Raw genomic sequence first — 25,059 nt, forward strand, 5'->3', positions numbered from 1 at the left:
GAGAAACATATGCTGCCATCCAAGCAACGTCTTTTTCATGGACGCCACTGCTTATTTCAGCAAGACAATGCCAAACCACATTCTGCACGTGTTACAACAGCGTGGCTTCGTAGTAAAAGAGTGCGGGTACTAGACTGGCCTGCCTGCAATCCAGATCTGTCTCCCATTGAAAATGTGTGCCGCATTATGAAGCGTAAAATACGACAACGGAGACCCCGGACTGTTGAACAGCTGAAGCTGTACATCAAGCAAGAATGGGAAAGAATTCCATGCACTAAGCTTCAACAATTAGTGTCCTCAGTTCCCAAACGTTTATTGAATGTTGTTAAAAGAAAAGGTGATGTAACACAGTGGTACGTGTTGCAGACATAAAATTCTAAGTTAATGATTATTTGTTAAAATCAATAAAGTTTATCAGTTTGAGCATTAAATATCTTGTCTTTGTAGTGTATTCAATTAAATATAGGTCGAACAGGATTTTCAAATCATTGTATTCTGTTTTTATTTATGTTTAACACAACGTCCCGACTTCATTGGAATTGGGGTTGTACATTGCAAAAGCAGTCATTTATTCACATACTGATTCACTTCAACAGTGTTTGCAGCAGTTGTAATAAACTACATAAGATCCCTATTACAGCTTATGTAAATGCATTACACACTTGCCCTGGGTATATTCCAGTGAAGTCACAGTCTTTCGCTTTTTATCCAACTACTTTCAATGGTGTGACTTAACAACAATAAGAGTGTTCGGAAGTCCACCAAACACTACAGCCAAATGAAAAGAAAGAAATTCCACGGCTGAATAATGTAGGGTAGAAATACCGCTCTTTCCCTTATTGCCCCATGAGAGAGGCTTTTCGGTGTCGTGGTGACATTGTAACTGGGTAGGCCTAAAGTGTCGTGTTGTCGACAGGCTTTTTTTCCTTGCCAAAAAATGTTTATTAAAACTCGACAACCAAACAGGCATCTTCTTGAAGTGCTATATTTGTATTTGCATTTTCAGGGTCAAAGGGTCGTTTTGTTTGGAAGCAGCACCTTTTATGGATGTTATGTTCAGTTATTTGTTAATTTACTGATGTTAAATTGTGCAACATTGAAGGGTTGTGTTTTAGGGGCTACGTCCTCAGAGTTTTAAAATGGTGTCATTGTCATTTGATTTTCTTATTATGGAAGTGGGTAAAAATGATTAAAAATTGGAAAGAAGGTATTTGGGGAAAATATCAGGGATTTTATTTTCAAGCCCTTTTCCCCAGTCTTACTAACAAATGGGTGCAATACCCTACAAAGAATATAATGATGCAGATATAAGTACACTCACAGAACTGTACACAATTGTGAGAAAAAATGTTACACATGTTCCATTGTTGACACAGACCTTGATCAAAGGGCTTGGATGGCATCCATGTTCCTGGCTCCTGAAACACGGTTAACCATATGGACAATAAGGACACGGTTTCAATGACACTTCAAATACATGTATATGTACATGACAAATTCATTGCCAATGAAAGGATTGAGACAAACCTCCACTTCCTTTAGGGAAGGCATTATAGAAAGAGAGAAAAGGAAATCATTTTGTTAGTGCTTTCTTTATCAGAGGAATAGATGTAAGTGCCGGTGAGCATCAATCGCCAACGCTCACGGCATGCATGTGTTTAGCAAAGATAATGCCTTGACTTGAGCGTAGCGAGGGAAATCTCATCAAACAGCGTTAAAAAAAAAAAAAAAAAAAAGCAAATATTGTCTAACAAATAGAACATAGTATAATACATTAGGTAGTTGTGTATCTTCCTTGTGAGACCATTTGAAGGCAACACAAAACCTTGTACATGTCAAATATATGAAGAACTTGTTTAAATTGTACTTTTTCTGGAAGGCCAAGCCAAACATTAGCACTGACTAACAACGCAACCTTGGTTCCACTTGTTGGAGATGAAAGGGTTCCCACAATGTGACTGACGGTGGGAACGACACATAATGTGATTAATTAGCAGGAGCCGCCATTTCCCCAAAAACAAATGTTTTATTCACATTCACTCTGAAGCGAACTGCTCATCTCATATGAACTAAAACATTAAATCATGTTATTAGATAATACTGTTTGCGATTGCACAAACTTGTAAATCAAACAGAAGGAAGGAAAGAAGGAAATAGGCTGATAAAACAGGAATACATTTAACAGTGGGGCTGAACAGAAACAAGTTGCACTACATATTTTTTCCTCTGATATACTGATGCAAGTTTTCACTTAAAGGAGTAAATCTAATCTAATCTTAATTGCTTATTTATAAGGAATGTGGTATAATTACGTATTAAGCATTTTATTTGAAAAAAATCTCTCGGAGTCCTTGTTTCTTTGGCATACAATTGAATGTTTTCTCTCAAGACACCATTTTAATGCGGTCCAACACGAAGCATGTACATTACAGTTGAAACACGCTTTTCGTATGACCTAGTTTTCAACAATTTTTTTTGGGTGCCTAAATTTTGTCCCCAAATAATCTAGCAAACTCATTCGCCTTGCCCAAGTGACTTGGCCACTCATTTCCTGGAATTGACACAAAGCATACCATGCGCAACATTGAGTGTTTTCTCGTTAAGTGAGCATCTCCCCACGAGTTTAGCCGAAGCAATAAGAACATTTTTGTGCTTATTTATTGAATGTGACTGTTGAATAAGCCGCCATAAGTGCAATAAAAAGTTCCAAGAGTCGACCCTTTGATAAAGAAGATAAGAAACACCATACAATTCATTAAAGAATGGCAGATACCCCTTCCTAACAATAACCTCTCCTTTGCCATCTTTCATATACCATCAAGAGTCTTCATTAAATGTCAAATAATGTAATGTTTAATTTTCATTTATCCATTTTCATTTTCAAATTCATTCCACATTGTTTTTGCATGTTAAACTATAGTTATTCTCAATAAACTGCGTTTATTGTTAGCATTTGTATGTGTCTGGAAAGGATCAATTGGATTGACGTGATTTCCTTTGAGAAATACTGCTTTAGATTCAGTTTTAGTCAGACTTTTTGGGCTGGACTAGTCACAAAAATTGAGGTTACACTGTCTCTACAAATTTGGTATTTTGGGATTATTTTAATCACAAAATTGATAACACAGCACTCAATTTTTGTTTGCCACTATTATATATCATTCATATAATGTTAAAGGGGACCATTACATTTTTTTAAAACGCTTGTGTTCATTGTGTCATACACAGAGAAGGAAGTAACACGTTACATTTACTCTGTTACATTTACTCAATTAACATTTTCGATAAATTTTACTTGTCAGAGTACTTTTAATGAAGCATACTTTTTACTTCTAGTCAAGCATTTATGTTGAGAAGCTTTTTTGAAGAAGAAGACGTTTTACTCTGTTACGTTATTCTACATCGCTCGCTACTTTCATTCATCAATAATTGCGGGCGCAATCTCTTTTTGGACCGTTTTTCGACTTCCGCATCGGGTGCCGTTGCTCCAATCCACCGTGATTACCACAGTGATGTTTGACTCAAGTTCACCAATCAAACAACAGAAGAAAGTCACGTCCACACACAGTTTTCCTTGGGGCTTTGCAGGTCAATCAAAATGAGTTGTGACAGCCGCGCACGATTCGTGTTTACATTACATACAGTTATTACAGTTTTGTCACTGCCCAAACGGGGATATTTTCAGCTCACTTCTAACTTGAGAAAACACCTGCAGATGTTTTTGCTGCTGTTTTGGCTGTGCATATAGCAACATTAGCACTGTTTTATGGTCACAAGAAAGTGTTAAACATGCATCTTTTGGGGTACATTCCAGTTCTCTCTCTTGCTCACTCACTCACACACACTTTATCAATAAGTCTGGTCAGCAAACAGGTTCTTCATTCGGTCATTTTAGTGGATAAAGCAAATAATGTTTCTCTAAGGCCTATGCATGTGTTTTTCTTTTTCACTTCGAAATTGAAATGGTGGCAGGTGTGTGTGGACTACCATTGAACATGAGTTTGAATGTGATCTGTTACTTCTGAACACAGCCACGTGCCAGTTATAAGAGGGAGTACATCCAACCGGATTTTGTTTTATTTCTTTTATTAAAACTTTATTTGACCAGTTAAAACTGAGCATCTCTTTTGCAATGGTGACCTGGCCAAGACGGGCAGCAAGTTAAACGTCAAGTCCAAGTCAGTCACATTCATTTATTTCAGTTGTTTATTTCCACCTCCCCTCTCATAAAGATTCAAAAATAAATCAGTTGATTTTCACAAAGTGTAGGTCACATTAATGGTGGAAAAGGTTTTAAATGATTTATTTTGGTCAAAATTCTTTTACAACACAAAAACCTGGCATTTGAACAGGGGCGTGTAGACATTTTATATCCACTGCAGCCATGTTCCTGTTTTTGTAATCTGCCTGGTGAGCCTACAGTATTGTGCTGTTTAACAAGTAGAAACAATATAGTATAAGACCATTTCTTAGAGCTGAATTTGCCTTAATTTGTTATTTTACACAGATTGTTTTTCTATAAAATTGTATATATTACGTTTTAGAATAAGTGACAATGTTCAGCAATATCTGAATTTTCACATTCAAAATTTATTTACCGGTAGTTATTTTCATTTTATTTTACGTTCATACTCTGATTTTAAAAATAAATCAGTAGTTATTCATTTGTTACTCAGTACTTGAGTAGTTTTTCCTCTGAGTACTTTCTTCCTCTTACTCAAGTAATTATTTTGACGACTACTTTTTACTTTTACTTGAGTCATATTATTCAAAAGTAAAAGTACTCTAACTTGAGTACAATATTTGGCTACTCTACCTACCAATGATTATAAAGTATATGCATTTCTCCACTATGGACTAATAAAGCATCATTTTATCCAAACTACTTACCGGTACCTTATTACTTACTAGAAAAATAATATTGCAGCTTAGCATATAAGTACCTTGGAAGTCATCTGTGCATAAATAAATACATATGTGTGCCATGTGAGTTATTTTTTTTCCAAAGGATGACATTTTAATGTCAAAGCCTCCTCCTTCCTCCTTTCCCTCGTGCCCGCCTCCCCCCAAGATGTCAAGAGGGGGTAACTCTTGCTATTTTCCAACCTCAGCTCCTATTACTACCTCCTTCTCGTCCTCTATTGCTGATCCATTTTCTCTGCACTATTCATCTTTTCCCTCTACAAGGTCATCGTATAACAATACGAAGAAATGAGCTCTAGTGAGAAAGTTCTGTACATTTTTTTCTGTGTGCTGTGTGAGCTTCCTTTCTCCTACTTCAAAAGTGAATAAGGGAAACATTGCATTATGGAGACCTGGCCCTTAGTCAGTGTTTGTCAAAAAAGTGCCCTTGGTCTGGTTTCTTAACGGATGTAACACAACTCATGCATGTACACAGTTCAACAAACAGACAACATACAGAATCATCATCACACTGATTGTTGTGCAGCACAATGTTTCAACATTACAAACTGTCACATGAGTGGATGAACACACCTCAGTGTTCACATGCAATCACCTGCAAGGCCTACTTTTGCCAAAACTGAGAAAACCTAAACTCTACTATGGAAGATCTAATTGCTTCCTGAGTATCTAAAAATAGAAAGTATTCACGTCATCGCTCCATCTCTTTTCCACCTGTCTCGCTCTCTCTAACACTCTCTCGCTCAACAATATTCTCTCAAATGGACACCAACACTCATGTGGCTCTCAAGGGCTATTATCTCTTCTTCTCATTTATTTTGCACTTGTGATGGAAAATGAGTGCTCGAGAAAAATGTTGCTTTAAATAACTGCTTCTCTCACATTTGCTTCCATCTACTGTTGCAGAATAGCTTGCCCCTCCATCCAACACCCCCCACATTGTTAATTGTGCCCTAATGGCTTCCTTCAACCTATTCTCCATTTTAACATCCAACAGAAGAAATGTTCACGTCTTCACTGTACTCAGCCTGTCTGGTTCAAACACGCACCCACTGACACACGCACGGATCAACAATGAGGTGCTCTGAAGTGGAAAAGGCCTCAAGGTCTGTACCTTCTTTGCATTATTCACCCTCCACAAGTTAAACAGCACAGGACACATGCACAAAGGACCAGGACAAAGGATGAAAATGATCAGCTCCTTTTACCATTAAAATGTGAATGAACTTCTCCCAAAATAAATTATGTGGATGTATTATGGAGGGGACGAAACCTCTGACAATCAGAAGTATTTTGGGGGTTTTACTTTCTCAAAAAGAAAAGGAGAGTGTGTACTATGATGCAAATTAAGCTTTTACTGTATTATTTAACTTTCTCAGTTTGCCGAAAAGTAACAAATCAATGCAGTGATATAGTGTAGGCTGCTACGGGCAATGTAACGGTCAAATATTTGCACCCCTTAAACTAGGGACAGGCAAACCTTTGTGCTCAAGGGTCATATTCAATAACAAGGTTAAAAAAAAAAAGTTTCATATATATATATATATATATATATACACACACAAATCCATTCTCTGAACAACTTGTCCTCACTAGGGTGCAGTAGCAACTTGAGAAAATAAAACTGCTAAATTAATGTAAAAAAATGCTACATTGCGCACCCCTAACCTAAACAATGGACCTAAAGTATGGGTCTTGTACAGCAAATCATTATCATATTATACCATTTTGGGCCACTGTAGGCCAAGCTCATGTTCATCAAAACATACGTGTGGCAAAGAAGTTTGATATCACAATGTTTTACTGCTACAACAACAACTACTACTACTATACTGTACATGTTTTCTTCCTTTTAACAAACGTTGAGCACCTCTAACTCCACTGAATGTTTGTAATTCTTATTGTTTATATATTCAAAATAGTCAAACCTGCCTTTACGAAACATTGTTACATAGACTAAATGGGTGAACATCTTGCAATCATAATCATATTTTATAATCTTAATTGTTGCACTTCGGTTGCATTTTGCTTTGTATAATTATAGAAAGGACCAGAAATTAACGGACCGTCTTCAAATATGTGCCCTAAAACTGTGAGCAGAGAGACAATATGTTCCAACGGAGCTTGTCAACATACTGTAAAACGTCTCACGCTCCCAATCACACCTCATCTTTGAGAGTTTCCCAACCTTCCCCAACAGCTAATCATTGAACTCGGTGCTGCAAAGTCTAAAAATTGAGTTGCGGCTCAGATAGCCGCAGGCGCTCTCCCATCAGGAGTTCCATTAAATCAGTGGCCAAGATCCCATCTAGTGCACTTAGCAGGAGGCCCACTTATGGCTGCAAAGATAAAAGTCAGACAGTATATGCAAAAAAATATAATATGTAAATCAGATTAAAGACTAACGTAAAATACATGCAAATACACTAACTGTTAGATAAATTGTAGAAGTTATCATTTATTTGCTTAGCTTGCATTAGTATAATGGACAATTTTAGATGTCTCGCCTTCAAAAAGAAGACTCAGCATCATCCGATGGAAGGGCGCCTGGACCAAGGACGTGATCGGATGTGGTCGGGTCGTGACAGGTGTTGGTTCAATATTATGTGTTGTGTCTTATTGTTTAGAATACTATGTCTGGGAAAAACCCTCTTATTATCAAATATTTTGTGTTGTGTCTTATTGCTTAGAACATTATGATTTGTAAATCCCTCCTATTTCAAATAAAAGCAGGAGCGAGGGGGGGGATTGTTTAGAGCGTGTTGAGAGGCTGTGATCTGAACAATCTCCCATACGCCCTCCTCATGAGAAAAAGAAACCAGCGTCTTCATTCCTTTTGTGTCTATTTTTTATAATGTTGGGTAAGATAAATCCAACATTAAATTGGTCCTTCGAGCCGGATGTCAACACACCCGAGGATTCCAGTTGTGGAGCCGACTTCCAGTTAAGAGACCGTGGCCACGGCAAGTAAGACCCTTTTACGGGACTGGTCTTCGTCCTCCTCAACTGGGATCTGAAGGTTGACGACAATCCACAGGATTGAAGACGAGTGGTGAGTTAAATTTTAAAAAATTTTTTAGGAAAAAGGAATAAAAGAGTGAATGAATTGCGCGACGAAGAAGTCTGCGGCAGAATAAACCTTGTGTAATACTAGTCCCTGGCAAGTTAGATGGAGGACGGAATCCGATAAAATCCGTGGGGACGGCGGAGTCCTGTACGTACTTAAATTCCGTATTTCTGTATTTCTGTGTTTCTGTGTTTCCGTGTTTTCGTGTGTTTATAAAAACGTTATTAATATCGTGTGTATGTGTAAAAGTATGAATGTAAAAGACGGGATTGTAAGTGACAACTGAGTTTGGAAGCAAAGGCAAGAATTCTCCGCCCCAATTAGGGTAGAAGCTTGAGAATTACCAAAACTCAGACATTTATTGTCACCCTGTCATTTTTGAATAAAGTCAGTATTTAGGTCACTCTAGGTGCAAATGAACTGACTTCCAAATTCACAAAAATGGGAATAAATAACAGTAAACAGGATCAAAAAATAGACCTAACGTGTAAAGATTGGAAATATGTTCAACTTCAAAACCATTTCAAAATAGAAGATTTAAACACGTGGATAACCAAATACGGTTTCGCTGGCCAGCTAAATTCGCAAAAAATAGTTCAACTTCAAAACGAAATAAAGTGTCGACACAAAAATGATATATCACAAATACAAAAAGATGGATTTGACGACTTACTCTTCTGGTTAAACTGGACTAATGAGGATGTGAAAAAGGCCGTAGCCGGCATCACACCTTATCAACAACAGTTAAAAAATGCTTTACATGTGATTTCGAAAGAACACATTAACAGATGGGTAGATAAACATTGGATAAACCTAGCAACTGGCCCTCTGGAGGAATATGTTAATCATGCCCTCCACGCAGAAAGAGTGTTAGACAAAAAACAAAAAGAGAAGATAGATGTCTTCCTCGACGAAGAAGCAGAAATATACTATCAAGGCAGAGAGAGAGATAATTTTAGAGGACACGGCAGAGACCGTGGGAGAGAAAGATATGGTAGAAATCGAAATTATTATGATAATACCATCTGTTGGTGCTGTGGAAACAAGGGCCACATTGCACGTGAATGCCCTAAAAAAGAAAAAAATAAAAATAAAAGAGAATACGGACAAACTACTGCATGACTAGGCCAGCCTGCTTCCCAACTCAACAAATCCTCTTGTGTAAACATTACAGAGAATGAGGAGGTGGATTTCAATTTACAGGACATTCTGAGTTTGGACACTGAAAAACCTGAAATAACCTTGTAGAATGCCCATTTTCGAAGTCCCGGAGTGCCCTGTGAATTTGTTGGGAAGAGACGGCTTATTCCAACTAGGACTTGTACTCAAATATGAATTAAACATAAATTAAAAAGAGAGGACCTTGATGTAACACTGGAAAACAGAGAAAGTACATTCTATTACACAATCGATATCCCAGACAAACCACAGTTAAACGTGGGAAAGGCTGTTGTCTGCAGCCTTGGAGCTTATCACAAAAATAGAAGATAAAAAAGAATGTGATGAGCTGCAGTAATACAGGGAGCAGCATGCGTACCAATCCCACGCACATTGTTAAATTCATTAAGACCAGACGCTACTGTGTTTACAGTAGTAGACATAAGTAATGCATTCTTTACAGTACCAATAGAAAATAACAGTCAATTTTGGTTTGCATTCACATTTGAGAAAACAAAAATATATATATATACTTTTACTAGATTACCGCAAGGTTACTGTGAAAGTCTAACTAATTATTCACAAGTTATGACAACACGCATGTCTTCTGGCATCTACAGAAGGAGAGACATGCAAGGATTCATTGACTTTACTGCATCATCTAACAGAAGAGGGACATAAAGTTAACAAAAAATAAATTGCAATGATGTAAAAGACAAGTTAAATATCTAGGCCATAATTTAAGTATAGGAGGAAAGACTATATTAGAAGACAGGAGAGCTATAGTCTTAAAAAATCCTAAACCACAGACGAAGAAACATATAATAATCATTTTTAGGTCTGACAAATTATTGTAGAACATGGATTCCAAACTATGCAGAAATTGTTGCAACATTGTCAAAATTAATACATGAAAACAACCTTAAAATTACATCACCTGTTTAATGGAGTACAGAGGCAGAAAAGGCCTTCTGTGACATTAAACAACATTTGGTCTCCAGTGCTGCGCTAGGCCTTCCAAATTTAATGATAAAACATTCATTCAAATGGTAGATTGTAAAAGCTATTGCATGACCTCCGTACTTACACAACAATACGGTGATAAGCTAAGACCAATAGCTTATTTTTCAACTAGAGAGCAGTTCACCCTAAAGGTCCCACATACAGTGTCTGCTCTCCTATTGCAAATCACCTGCAAGACATTTATCTTGCATTGCCATCTTGCTATCAGAACCACATTTGACTGTTGAGCGATGCACAACCTTAAATCCAGCCACACTAACACCCTTAATGACGAAGGCACGCAGCATGATTGACAGGAATTGGCTGAACAAGCTGCTGAATTAGTAGCATTAATCGAGGCATGCAAACTAATGATAAATAAAGATGGTACAATCTATACTGATAGCCAATATGAGTATTCCACAACAAGAACGCAATTATTGGGAAAAACAAAGTGCAAACTACAAAATGAAATTTACATTAGCACAGGAAAAAAAAAAAAAAAAAAAAAAAAAAAAAAAACTATTCAAATGGGCTGCTATATTGAGACATGCTGTGTCACGTCTCAACCGGAGGGATGGTGGCACAGATAGATTGACACTTTACAGCCCTAAAAAATAGCAGAAAGAAATACGTGGGTTCATTTAACACACTGTAAAAGAGTCATTTCAGCTGAGTACTCAAATAAGGAAGGTGAGCTCAAGTCTGATAACGGAGCGGGAGCAGATGTGTAGATTCTGAAAACGCTTGCTGGTCAGTGAAGAAAAAAGACACCAACCCGTTTAGTGAGAACTCAGCAGAATGGCATACCCACATTGGTTACGACATTTGATAAGTGGATACGTAGTAATTTCGGCTACTATGGTGTTGGTTTTGTTTTTGTGGTACATGGGACGTCCCACCCTAAATGATAAAACCCATTTTTAGATAGAAAATCACTGGTATGCAACTATAGGCTTTGGATGGGAACACCTCACTGGTGAAATAAGTTATGATTGGTCCAGTTGGTCAAAAAATAAATACAAAATAAAAAAACAGCAAAATAACATAGAAAGGAGTTTAACCTAAGCAAAACGGCTTGTGTTATGTTGTGTATTGTATATTGTGTACTGTGTTATAGGAACAGTGTTAAACCAAAAATGCCATTGAAAACTTCAAAGAAAGGTGGACAAATTTTAATTTAATTTTAACAACATAACTACTGATGATTGGTTCCTTGTAAATCATGGGATCCTATATTTCCCGTAAAAGAAGCAGATAAACACAAACCGATGTTTTCTACTTTAGTAGCACCAAATAATTTCACTTGTATAAACATGATTAATAAAGGAAAAAAAAATTAGGACCACTGAACGACACACAGTTAAAGTAATCTTAAAAGTCAAACCAAATTTTGTGCCAGTGACACGGAGCGACATCTGGTGGTGGTGCGGAGATGATAGACTGTTTGATAGATTACCTAAAGATATATCTAGATTATGCGCTATTATCACTTAGATATTGCATGTGTCAGTATACCCTATGCCTGTTCAAGATTTAATGGAAAGGGCACCAATGTTTTTGTCCAATCTAAAAACATATACAAAAAAGAGATTTGTCATGGCAGGGGCAAAATAATCCAACATACATAGACGCCATAGGTGTTCCTCGTGGGGGTTCCTAATCAATACAAATTGGCTGACCAAGTTGCAGGAGGATTTGAGTCTTTCATATGCTGGTGGTGTACGATTAATAAAAATGTTGATAGGATAAACTACATCCACTTCAATGTACAGAGATTAGGTAATTGGACTCAGAGTGGGTTGGAAGCTGTGCATGAGCAGCTCAAGGCTACCTCTTTAATGACGTTCCAGAACCGCATAGCTGTCGACATGCTCCTCGCAAGAGAGGGAGGTGTTTGCGGTATGTTTGGAGAACAATGTTGTACATACATTCCAAACAATACTGCTTCAGATGGCAGCTTGACCAGAGCCATCGATGGTCTGCGGACCCTCAATCAACACTCCTTGTGCGACAGCTCGAATGGACGTTTTTGGTAAATATAAAACCCTAATTACACCAATATTGATATCAATTGCTGTTTTTGCAGCCATTCTGACATTATGTGGATGTTGTTGTATCCCATGCATTCTGGCATTAATCAGTAAATTAATCACCACAGCCATAACCCCCATGGAGAATCGTCTGGAGCTTATGTATCCCTTACTGTATGATGATAATGATGATAATGATGAAAATGATGATTTTGCTTTACCTGATTTGTTACCTGGTACAGATGATTACAATGTTTAAACTACAACATTCATATATGACAAGTTACTCTGAGTGTAAATGTATTTGTTTCATAAAAATGATTCTACAGTTAAAAATCGAAATGAAGTGACTGTAAGATGATATGAGAATTTGTGCAAATACATGATAAACAGGAGGGAAATGTTAGATAAATTGTAGAAGTTATCATTTATTTGCTTAGCTTGCATTAGTATAATGGACAATTTTAGATGTCTCGCCTTCAAAAAGAAGACTCAGCATCATCCGATGGAAGGGCGCCTGGACCAAGGACGTGATCGGATGTGGTCGGGTCGTGACAGGTGTTGGTTCAATATTATGTGTTGTGTCTTATTGTTTAGAATACTATGTCTGGGAAAAACCCTCTTATTATCAAATATTTTGTGTTGTGTCTTATTGCTTAGAACATTATGATTTGTAAATCCCTCCTATTTCAAATAAAAGCAGGAGCGAGGGGGGGGATTGTTTAGAGCGTGTTGAGAGGCTGTGATCTGAACAATCTCCCATACGCCCTCCTCATGAGAAAAAGAAACCAGCGTCTTCATTCCTTTTGTGTCTATTTTTTATAATGTTGGGTAAGATAAATCCAACACTAACGCATATAAGTCTGATTAAGATGTGCTTAAGAATCCATTTTTATTTGATGGAATTACTTTGGCCCATCTTGTGCGTAAATGATCCAAACACCAGACCAAAACTGACGATTTGATTAAAAAAAATAAATAAAATGTTATCTGTTTAAAATATGACGAATCACTTAGTTTGTTAACATTTAGGTGTGAATAAGTTGCTAGGAAACATCTGTGGGTCTGTCCTGTGATTCATATAAACAGTAAGTTCCTGCAGCATCACAAGCGGTCATGTGACTACTAAAAATGGAGTTTAAGACATGCTTCAATGCAACCGGAGGGAATCTTCTTGTGGTCTTGAAGTACTCGATTACTTGCCTAACGTCACGCACAATTGCAGTTCCTTTTAGGCTTCTGGCCTTCAATACACGGTCCACCTGAACTGTTTTATGTGCGACAGACAAAGGGGGGGGGGGGGGGGGGGAAGAAAAAATAACATGTTCTAAAGTCAGTAGTGTGGTTTTAAGTGTGGAAAAAAGGGGGGAAATATATCATGCTTCTTGTGTTTGTCTCCCTGACATGAAATAAGTCAAGAGGGGAGATTCAGAGAAACATTCAACTTCATGTGTGCAGCATGAACCCACCTTAAAGACTCTCATTAAAAGTGATGGGAGTGAAAGGTGTGTTATCGTGCCTGCGTCGTGTTAAACCACAGCTGTGTGCATATACAATATTTTGAGCAAGTATGAACAAGTCCAAATCATTGCAGAGTGTTGATGTCTGGAGGCGAGAAACATACAAGCCGCCTAAAATCCACTCCATTCTACTCTCACTGGCCACAACATTCGGTACATATAAAATTTCATCCATTGCTGTCTTTACAAAGATGCAATGCAATGCAATGTCAGAGGCAACCACCAGGCATCTTTTTGTATTGTTTCTCCTGCGGTACGTGTATGCATCAAAACAAACATGGCGGTTTGAGTGAATGAAATGTTCACTGACCTCTGAATGATGTTGGAATCCATGAGAATCTCCCAAAATTACAGGAAGATACCATTTCTGGCCCATGTTTGTGATTATAAGCACCAGAGTAGACACAAATTAAACTGTGACCTGTGTTCCTGGCATATGACTTTGAACAGTATTGCAAAACTAATATTTTAAAAGATCCCCCGGGTTCCGCCGCCTCTGTAGCAGAAGGTCCATAATTACCCCGTATATCAACTTTTTTTGACATTTTTATTTGCTAGTGTGCTGTGAGATGTTTTATTTTTGTAACGTGAAATACGGTATGTACTTAAATCAGTAAATGTTGGGAACCAATTTACCATCAACCTGAACGTAACAAACTAAACTACATATATAGATCGCTGCCATGGCTCAAACAAATATTGGGTATTTGTTTCTAATAGTTCTTCAATCTCCTGTACAGTACTACAACCACAATAACAAACAACATATTGTTAAATGAATACCTTTCCGACAGTGCCAATCAAAATTTAATATTATTGTCATTGTAAAGGCAGACTAAAAAGTCTGCCTTTACAATGGCAATTGTAAAGGCAGACTTACTACTATTGTAATGATACAATAGTAGATACTATTGTATCATTATCGCGTTAAATTGCATTTCTGCATAAACAGCTACTGGTGTTCAATGGAGCGATGAAGAAGGATATGTTTTCATCACTTCATGTATGCATATGACAAAAAAAAAAAAAAAAAAAAAAAAGATGAAGCCAGCACCGGAACTCCTTGCAGGCCACTTTGCAGCCGAGCACATGATGATAAGAGGCTGAATGCTATTCACCACGACAATGAGCAGCAGCACTAAGTGGCCTTAGGCATGTCGGGGTAATGGTGGCTGACAGCACCTTACTTTAAGCCCGTTATTTGAACCAAGAGCACCATTGACCAAACACACTCACAGCTTGAGAGAGGGTGAAGAGGGAAACCACTAGAGGCTAGAGAACACTCTTTTAAATAGACTTCAGGAAGAGATACAGCCCACTTTAGTAGCAGTGTGTAAATTGGCCATTTTCTAACGTAAACAAACGCATGCATGCAAGAGCACACAGCATCCGGGCCTTGAACCTGTTTGCAATTAAGGCCTGCATGGATGTGGGTGTTGTGCAAAGGTCTGTCTTTGGCAAGCAAGGACACACATGTGAGGGTCATTTGCGTTGTGTGTGCCATGGAGAGCGTGTGACTGACACACACGAACACGCAAACACACAACCGATGGACCTCGTTAGGCGCAAAGAGGAGCGCGTGATCACTTTCCACACACAGACACACACACACACACAATGGGGGGGTTGGGAGCAGGTGGCGAAACGTGACTTACATCTCTGAATTTATCCCATCTTCCGACGAGCCACTTATCATCCAAAAAATTGCCGCTGTCGGAACCCGCGGAGACGCGTCCGAGGGCGACGGCGCACACGCACAGCAAGGCGACGCTCAGCATCTGCGGACACAAACAAACAAACAAACAAACAAACGTGACGCAAAAACGTCACGTCGGCCTCGGCAGAGTCCGCCTTGCGCCGCAGAATAAACACGGCGGGCGTCACGTCGACGGTGGCGAATTGTTTTGCTGCCTCCGTGCCTACCTTGTCGCATCCGCTCGTCTCAACTAGATGTGCTCTCTGCTGCTCTGTGTCACCGCTAATATCTCTGCTCCCTCTCTCTCTCTCTCTCTCTCTCTCTCTCTCTCTCTCTCTCTCTCTCTCTCTCTCTCTCTCTCTCTCTCTCTCTCTCTCGACTCTCTGCACAAGCGCGGTCTGTGCGCAGCGTGTCGTGAACGCGCAGGGCACAAATCGCGCGCTCTGACCATCTCCTTTCTCCTCCGCAGGAGGCTGACACTGATGAAGTTAGCGCGATCTCTTTTGAAATAGTGCATTTTGCATCGAATTGAAGTGACCGCACGCCATTCAAATAATCCATCCAAATTCCGTAACCTCATTCGGGTTACGGAATTTGGGTTTCACCCTGGACTGGTCGCCATAGTCAATCACAGGGCACATGCAGACAAACAAGCATTAATGCTCACGTTCAAACCTAAGGCACAAGTTTTCAATTCAGGTCCAAACCTGAATGGCGCTCTGTGGAAGACCCCTTTATAGACTTTAAGCCCATGTAAAGTGAAAAGAAAACAGTGCTGTCAACAACCCTGCCAAATTTTCATGATTGTAACAAAAATCAATAAATATTTTTTTTTAATTAAAAAAAAAAAACAAGAAAAAACAATTATATAAAATGAGACTTCAAAACTGAAAAATCAGCTCTTCTCTCCACTCTCAAACACTATGGGCGTGTTCACTGAATGTGCTGAAACCACGCCCCGCTCAACTGTCAATCAGATACCACTGCTGAGACCTGGAAAAAGTGATGCTACTTCATCTAGCATCCTTCTTATGCCGACGCATGAATACACGTTTTAGCTGCGAAAACCTATTTGTGTAAAGCAGAGGCCACTAACTGGCAGACCACGATCCAGACCCAGAGGCAGTCCCATCCGGACCCAGTCAAAAAAGAAAAGTTATGATTCGAGACATGCTGTGCAATTTTAAGCAGCGCAGCATTACAGACTTTACAGTCGTGAAAAAAACTTGCAGACCAATCACATGGGAGTTACAGTAAGCCAGCTCACCTGACCTTACTCAGCCAATCAAGTCTGCATCTCAGGCGGTAATCACTGACTGCGCGCAGACCAAACAGAAAGATGGAGAGAGCAGGGGAAAGAGAAAAAGACGATGGCAGAATTTGTAATTTATTTATTAATTTTTTTAATTCATTAATTAATTTTTTTTAAAAATATGACTGATGACTGAACAACAACCATCATTCATTTCTTTATGGTTATGTTTTGTTTAATGATAATGCTTTTCTGAAATGCTTGACCGTTTAATTTGAATCCCATTGAGATAAAAATTTCACCTGGTCCTTCATATTTTCTTTAAAGAATTTAACCCATCTTTCAAATTCTGCCTGGGTAATCAAACATATGAGCACAACTGTGTGTTTTCTAATTTACTAAATAAAAGTAGGGCTGTGGATTTTAAAATAAGAGCAAGTAAATTAAAAACAAAAAGGATTACGAGTTCAAATAAAGTGCTTAACTTCAGAATAATTATTTGAAAAAAAAATAACAACATACAGATAATACTTCATGTTTTGATCATATGGGTAGAAGCAAAATCATGCATTGAAAAAATGCATTATACATAGAAGAGTTTTCCAGAATTTGGAGGTCAACTTTGGGGATGCGTATATACATGGGTGCGCATTATACACGAGAAATTACGTTAATTACACTGCGGGCCAGATTTTGCCTGTGGGCCTGAGTTTGACATAATGCAGTAGGCAAAAGCAATAATCTCTGGCACCGCCCACCAACGATCACCAAGGGAACTAAAAGACAAGAAAATCAAATGAACAGCAACACCAACTAGGAACATATCAATAATCATGCCTTATACACAAGAGTGTAAGTCTGTGTTGGTGTATTTTATTTATCCGGTTTCTGCTCAGAGCCATTAACACTCTAGCTTGGTAGTGGTGACTCATGAGGGTTTTAGGCACATTCCTGGCAGAGGAAGGCTCATTACTGTAAACTGATGCTCTGAGCTGGTGTTGTGTGATTAAAAATCGCAACTTAGTGACCCAGTCAGTCACTAGTGAATCATCACTTAGTGATTCGTGGAGGTGAGTGGAGTAATGCTATATTTCTGTGTTCATGCTTGAGAGTGAAACAGTTAGTAGACAGCAGATTTGTCCCTGTACTGTAGTGTTTATGATAGTTGCTTTAGCAGAGCTGAGAGGGTTGGAAAAAAATATTTTTACAAAAGCACTCATAAAATAGCAAGCCTAGGGAGAAGCTGTCAAAAATATATCTTCATGACATGCATACAGAAAAGTATACAAAATAAAGCCATTGAATGTTGTCTTCGTTTTCTAATAATCGGTTGAATCGGTTCCTCACCTTGTCGCAGTAACATTTAACACAAAATAGCAATTTGGCTCAGCTGCCTCTTCTTTTCAGATTCATGTGTAGTTTGAGCGACTCCAAAATGTTGAAGAAAATCAAGAGTGGAAGCGCTTAAACCAAGACTGGGGGATCCAAAGCCCATGGGCCATATATGGGAGCAGTTGACCTGGGCCGCCATGAAATTTTAAAAACAAATACAATCACAGAGGAACTGGAATAAAAATACAAAAAATATCATTCACAAATGCCCATAAGACATAATAATAAGCATTGGTTCGAACATTGCATTCTATATTTTTTTCATAAATGTAACAGAGTTTAAGTGGTTTGCAGTTAACCAATAAACTGTGATATACTGTAATTTTAGGTTAGTACAAGAACTACTACTACTACTAGTACTACGTTAGTACTCCCGTTTCTAATTGTAATTATCCTTAGTACCATATTATTTTGTTTCTATGAGAGTAGAAGTTGTCTTTTTGGCTGTGCCACAATAGCAGAAGGAGACAAGAAATGTAAAAGAAGAAGGACAGGAACAAGAAGAGGACGCATCTCAGACAGTGAAGAAAACATCAGACGTGTATGTTACAGGGCTACAAAACCAGGCAGAAGGCAGCCCAGGTGATGTTGATATTTCGTTTCACCAGGGCAGAGGTATGGGCGTATTTCATTTTTTACAAAGACTTTTGATGGAAAATGAATCGCAAGATAACCCAGGAAAACACTGATTTTTAAAAAGGGCATGACAAGTCTAAACTTTGGGCACATCTCCGTGATCATGATTGTCTTAGTAATTACAAATACATTCCATGGTCTTGCATGCATAAAAAATAATTTTGGTTGTTAATGTAAAAGTACATTGTTGTATTAAAAATAAAACATGTTCCGCCTTTTAGGTGCATGTATATTTTGTTTTGTTTTAGTAATAGCGATAATATTGATAATCATGATAATTTTCACCACAAAAGTAATTTATTTACCGTATCACTGCCTTTCACAGGAAAAAGGTTTCCCATTCCGTTTTCACACTGTTGATGCAGAGGTGGGAGTAATTCCTTATTTTTCTTGATTTTTTTATTATTATTTTTTTTTTCCAGATTGGAATAATGAGGAACTACCAAACACATAATTGTTTTTATTACATATGTCCTGTGTGCATTTTTATGATAATACCAGTGGAAAGCACTCCAGTATGCGGGTGCCGGCTCGCTTGTGGACACAGTTAATGCCGTGGCATTTCAAGAGTACTTATTAAAGCACTCAGAGAAGTGCTCAATTTACTTAGTTTTGCATATATGAAAGGATTCCAGTCAAGCAAGATACAGCTATGAACATGAAGAAACAAAAGATATGAGCAAAGGGAGGAATTGCGATTAAGTTAGTGGTCAGTGGGGTCAAAACATCAATATGTACAGTTGCTGTAGAGACCATCCATGGCTGCACCATCAAATAGTCATCTTCACAAGAGGTGGTGGAAAAAGATGAGTGTGTGAGTGGGCATGTGGGAATGATGACAGGGTTCAGAATGAGAGATGAGAGTCAAATTAGCATTATGAAGCATGCATGACTGAATCATGAGAGCTCCTCCGGTTGGGTGGGCCACTAAACTGCTAAAAAATGTCGGCAGCAAAAGTGAACAGTTTAAAAAAAAAAAAAAAGTTTGAGGTGAAGTTTTTGTACAACCAAACAGGAAATCTGCAGCGTGTTCACAGGAAAATCAAGAAGCCAACATATTGCTCTTATCTTTCACATCAACAAAACAAGTTTCGTGATGACAGTGGCAGTAGGGGAATATGTGGGTGACATTAGTCTAAATAGAAACAGTGAAAGAGGTGTGTGTGTGTGTGTTAGTCCTCATTCATTATTCATTGTCAGACATTAAAGATGTAGATAGGGTCGGAGACAAACAGACAAGAGCACGCACACGTGCGTGCATACATGTATGCACACGTGCACGCACGCACGCACACACACACACGCGCACACACACGCGCACAGACACACACACACACACACACACACACAGACGAGTACACAAGCACTGACAAGATTTAAACCATTAGTTTCCACATATCTTACCCGAATTCACATTAACCTCAAAAAAAGCTTCGCACTTGCCTATCCATATACTTGCTTTTAAATGCACACACGCACACACATGAAAGATGACAATTGGGGAGAAAAGTAGGTCGACGTCTAGTGTTTGTGTGCATTTGGATGGGAGAGGCATGAAATGTGTCTCAAGGAGTGGAGATTTCACAGCTCAGTGGCTCTGTCCCAGTGCACCTGCTCACTGAGAAGGTAGAGGAAGAGGAAATGAGAGCAATGAGGGAGGTGAAGTGAGAGGATTTGGGCTAAAAACCAGTAGAAAATTCATCAGGAGAGAATTAGGGGGAGCTTACCGTAGGAGAACACTCGCTAGAATTTAAAAACTATAAAAGCAAGACATGTCACGCAATACTACACTGAAGCATGTTATTTTGACTGTGCTATTTGGCAAAAAAAATAAAATAATTGGTCCTGGAAACTTTTCTTCTTGACTAATTGGCCTCTGATTCAGATAGCTGAGGCTTGTTAAGGCCAAAGATGTTCAAATTGAATGAGTTCACCCATTAAAACTGATCCTCTGAACGTCAGGCATTACTTTGCACTTTTCATTCTGAACAATATCTGACCCAAGATGGTTGAGGTCGACACACTGACAAGACAGCATACTGCTTCACCAAATTCTCATTTGGATTAATTGAAGTCTTGAGGAATCATGCTTCTTCCAAATGGATAAAAAACTGATATGAATCAGATAGCTATCTGATCTGAGGAAACAAAATCTCCTAATTCCCTTCTTGTGCACAGAGTCCGTATTGTTAGTCCAGTCCATTGTTCAAGTGTACTCCCAAGTACTGGTTGCTCCTCTCAATGTCTTCCTCCATGATGGTAAAGCGCTGAATGTCTGTAAGGTCCACCTTACATCCACAACTTGCTCCTTAGTTTTGCTATTTTTGAGGACTAGATGATTTCTGAATTGTATTGTAAGTCATTACCTCGTGGTGCTTCAACATAACAAAATTCGACAAAGTGCTCCCTAGTCGGACAAACTGGGGCCTGTCTGACAAGTAGTCATTGATCCAGGACAGTGAATGCTGTAACACGCATCTATCACAGCTTTTCACGCAATTTGGCATTTGGTTAGAAGATCTGAGCAGGAGCACTTCTCCGGAGGCATTACTGTGGAGGATTATGTATAGACTGACCGGGACACTTCCCCTGTGGTGCTTCATTTTATTAAATGGACCTGCATGCTGTTTTAACGAACATTGTAAAGCAGCAAATCACGTCAAAATGTTGCCCACTCAGCATCCATTGCAGCCTGGTTGGCCTGAAAGGAGGATCCTTCCGTCTGTGATCCCTTATCGAGGTTTCTTCCGCTTTTGTTTTCTTAAATTGGTTTTCTCTGAGTTTTTACTTGCCTGGATAGCAGGTCTCGACCAGTGGATGTTGTTGATTTTTGTTCAACTGTGGGCTTGTGACGCCCTTTGAGACTCTTCTGTGATTATGGGCTAGAAAAGTAAACTTGACTTGAATTTAAAAGGTTGGCTGTTAAGGAAGGCACTGGAGAAGTCAAAGAATGTGACTCTCACATCAGCCATTGCAGTGTGAACGGAACAATCAAATACCTGTATACCTTTCAATGAGAGCCCGGTGTCATTAAATATGCCATTCGCTGATGTAAACACACGTCTGCCAAAAATACACAAATAAAAAGATTACAAACATTCACCCATCCATTTTCTATACCACTTATCCTCACTAGGGTCGCGGGTATGCTGGAGCCTATACCAGCTAATTGCGGCTAGGAGGCGGAGTACACCCTGAACTGGTCGCCAGCCAATCACGGGGCACATATAAACAAACAACCATTTGCACTCACATTCGTACCTCTGGGCAATTTAGAGTCTTCAATTAACTTACCATGCAGGTTTTCAAGATGTGGGAGGAAACCAGTGTACCCGGAGAAAACTCATGCAGGCACGGGGAGAACATGCAAACGCCACACAGGTGAGGTCGGATTTGAACCCGAGTCCTCAGACTTGTGAGGCGGATGTGCTAACCAGTAGTGCAACGTGCCGCCCACATTAAAAACTGGCACTGTAAATCTTGCAGAAAATCATAGAGCAATGTAATGTTTAAACCTTTTTTTTTTTCTTAAATCATAATTTACTTCCATGTTGTCGTTGCCCAGTTTTGTCACATTTTATCCATCCATCATTTTCTATTCCTCATTTGGGTCGTGGGTGTGCTGGAGCCTATCCCGGATGACTGCCCGCAAGAGGCGGGGTACGTGGCATATTGGTCACCAGGCAATTGCCCGCCACATATTATTTAATTAATTATAATTATTAATAAATCAAACATTTCACGGCACGTTTAGCATCGTTTTGACTCTTTTCATGATGTACAGTAGGTCTACATCATCATCAAGGGAGGTATAAAAAGTAAACTCCATTCTTCATTTTGCGTTACATTTCATGAAATACCACCATCTTGACTTTAGAATCTGCCTTTTATGCAGTTTGCCAAAGATGGTGAATACTGTTTTTTCTATGTCTTAATTCACTTCTTTAGTGCTAAAATAAATCTATAGGTGTATTTGTTCGTGGACATTGTTTCATGTAGTGAGAGGTAGCAAGGTGACTGTGTTATCTTGCACATGCAGATGTTTTGAGCATAGCTGTGGCTAGGTCAGTGTTTCAGCCCCAGGATGCAATGCCAATAGCAGAGTAATGACACAGAAGGAAACTGCAGAGAGGCGATAAGGCAGACAGAGAGAAAATGGCCAGTGCTGAGACAACTGATTACATAGTCAGTGAGTGAACCTGAGTAAGGAAAAGAAGCCAAAAAGACAGTTGTGGAGGTTATGAGTGGGAAGACAAATGAAGTCATCTAGGGAATAGATGACGGAATGTTTTGACCTCCACAGTCACTGCTGTTAGGAGTTTCCTGATTTTAAGAGTATGAATCTGTCAATAACAATAACCCACAATGCACAGTATTATGCACCTGTCACCTATGTTTATTATGAAGTGAATACGACATACTAATTCCTAAGAAAAAAATATTGCCATCCATTGAACTTGCTATGTAATACACGAATGCCAGGCGCACTGTGCAGCAGTCAGCTGTAGGTTTAAGTCACTTTATGTCAGCACTCACATGTTATTGCATGTACAGTAATGCACACTCAGAGAACTGTTTCTGTCGTCTCAGTCCAGCCTGAGAGCCAAACATATTTGACAGGGATATACTGTAAACCATGTTATTGTATAGCCATCGGAAATCTGTCTAGTTGGGCACAGGCTTGTGTTGGGGCTCAGAGAATAAACATGAACAAAACAACAATATATTTTTAATATAAAAAGGTCTTTACAAGAATACAAGAACTGCTACTGAGCTTTTTGCAAAGGTGTTCTCTCGCCCCCTGGTGGCCATAACAGATTATTACATTTGACTACAGTATTGTTCATTTTGTTCTTGATAATATAGTATTTTGTTAAAAGTACGTCAGTGCAAAGATAATTGTAAAAATAAGCATTTCTGACTGATATTTGTAGTTTGATGCTTCTTTCTCCTCAGCATTAAAGGCATATTTTAGCTGACAGCTGCTGAGCCATTTATTCATCAATTCACAAAATATGTATGCAGAAATCCAATACAATATATTAGCTTTCCTCAGTTTCATTAACCTCTGGGGCCCGGTTAGCATCTCTTTACTCTCCGTGGGGTTTCAAAAACAAAATGCACGGTATCGCTTGTACTTATTGTACCCAGTCTTAGATGTACACAAAGACAATTTGATGAGAGGAAATACAAGAGCTGTGGATAAATAGCAATCCACACTTCACTACCATTTAAATGGAACAATCTGTCATATTCATGTTTTAATATTACATGTATTATACTGTGTCAAACTGCATTGCATTAGGAATATTGCTGTTGTAGTGATTGTGCCGATGTGTAATGTTGTGGTTGTGTAAAGCCTATGACATCACTGTTCAGAAGTGTTAGTCAACTTTACGACCATGCAGGTCTAATAATTGAAAGTCAAACGTGTTTACTGTACCCACTTGGGATTACATGTTAAATTTGCATGAGCTACCAGCAGTAAGTGGCACTAAAATAAGTACAAACCATTTAGTTTACAAGGGAGCAGTATACTGCTTCCCTGCAAACTATGGCCAAGATAAGATAAGGACACACAGACGTTCCTATCTGGAATAATGACCAGTTTTGTCATCCACTGAAGGCAAACAGACACCTAGTGAGCTCAGATGTAGAATGGGAGAATATTTAAGAGTCCATTTGAATGCAAAGTAAAGTACTTGATTAAGTTTGCTCTCATCAACATGATGGAAAAAAAGCAATGCTAATAAAACAAATACAAATGAGGTAAAAAATTAGTACAGTTCTTACCTTGTGCAAATCATCTGAATAATTAAGTAGATGAAAACGATGTTCATCATCTATACACTCCAGACCCAATTTTAAGACGCTTTTGTCATTTTTTAAAAAAAAGGTTGAATTACCTTTTGAGTCTGTCTTTTAGTTAGATTGTGTACTTACGTCCTACTTTCTTTAAAAAGCCTTTTTCTAAACTTTAACCAGTTATCCATTTACGTTTTATTCAATACTTGTTATATTTAAATGTATTAATTTAGTAAACAATTTAATGTTGCCTTTTATTCTGCTTCAGTATGTTTTTATTACTTTTGAGTATCCTCATTTTTCAATCTTGATTTATATTTAGGGTCTATTGTATTTGTAGATTATTATTATTATTATTATTTGTTATGTTTTTTGTGCCCTGCGACTGACTGGCGACCACTTCAGGGTGTAGTCCGGCTTTCGCCCGAAGTCAGCTGGGATAGGCTCCAGCGCCCCGCGACCCTAACCAGGATAAGCGGTGCATTTTAGACTGCGCCAACAGTTCTTTATTTTACCTATGCTCCATTTTATATACAGTAGCTTATACTTGAATTACTTTGTTCTTAGCTCTCTTT

The 25,059-nt window shown here is 38.6% G+C and overlaps 1 protein-coding gene across 3 annotated transcripts in view; it reads right to left on the reverse strand.

Moving 5' to 3' along the window:
* Positions 1 to 25,059, reverse strand: part of spock3 (SPARC (osteonectin), cwcv and kazal like domains proteoglycan 3) — a 48,225-nt gene that overhangs the window by 10,718 nt on the left and 12,448 nt on the right. For 2 of the 3 annotated variants that reach the window (XM_061772253.1, XM_061772255.1), the window contains exons 2-3: positions 15,359 to 15,481; positions 1,379 to 1,418 (exon numbers count right to left, since the gene is read on the reverse strand). In XM_061772253.1, the coding sequence (XP_061628237.1) occupies positions 1,379 to 1,418; positions 15,359 to 15,481 (163 nt within the window). Of the gene's footprint in view, positions 1 to 1,378; positions 1,419 to 15,358; positions 15,482 to 15,626; positions 15,744 to 25,059 lie in introns of those variants that run through there. The other variant, XM_061772254.1, reaches the window with a different exon arrangement.

This window comes from Phyllopteryx taeniolatus, chromosome 4 (assembly GCF_024500385.1).
Source record: "Phyllopteryx taeniolatus isolate TA_2022b chromosome 4, UOR_Ptae_1.2, whole genome shotgun sequence".
In the NCBI taxonomy this organism is placed as follows: Eukaryota; Metazoa; Chordata; class Actinopteri; order Syngnathiformes; family Syngnathidae; genus Phyllopteryx; species Phyllopteryx taeniolatus.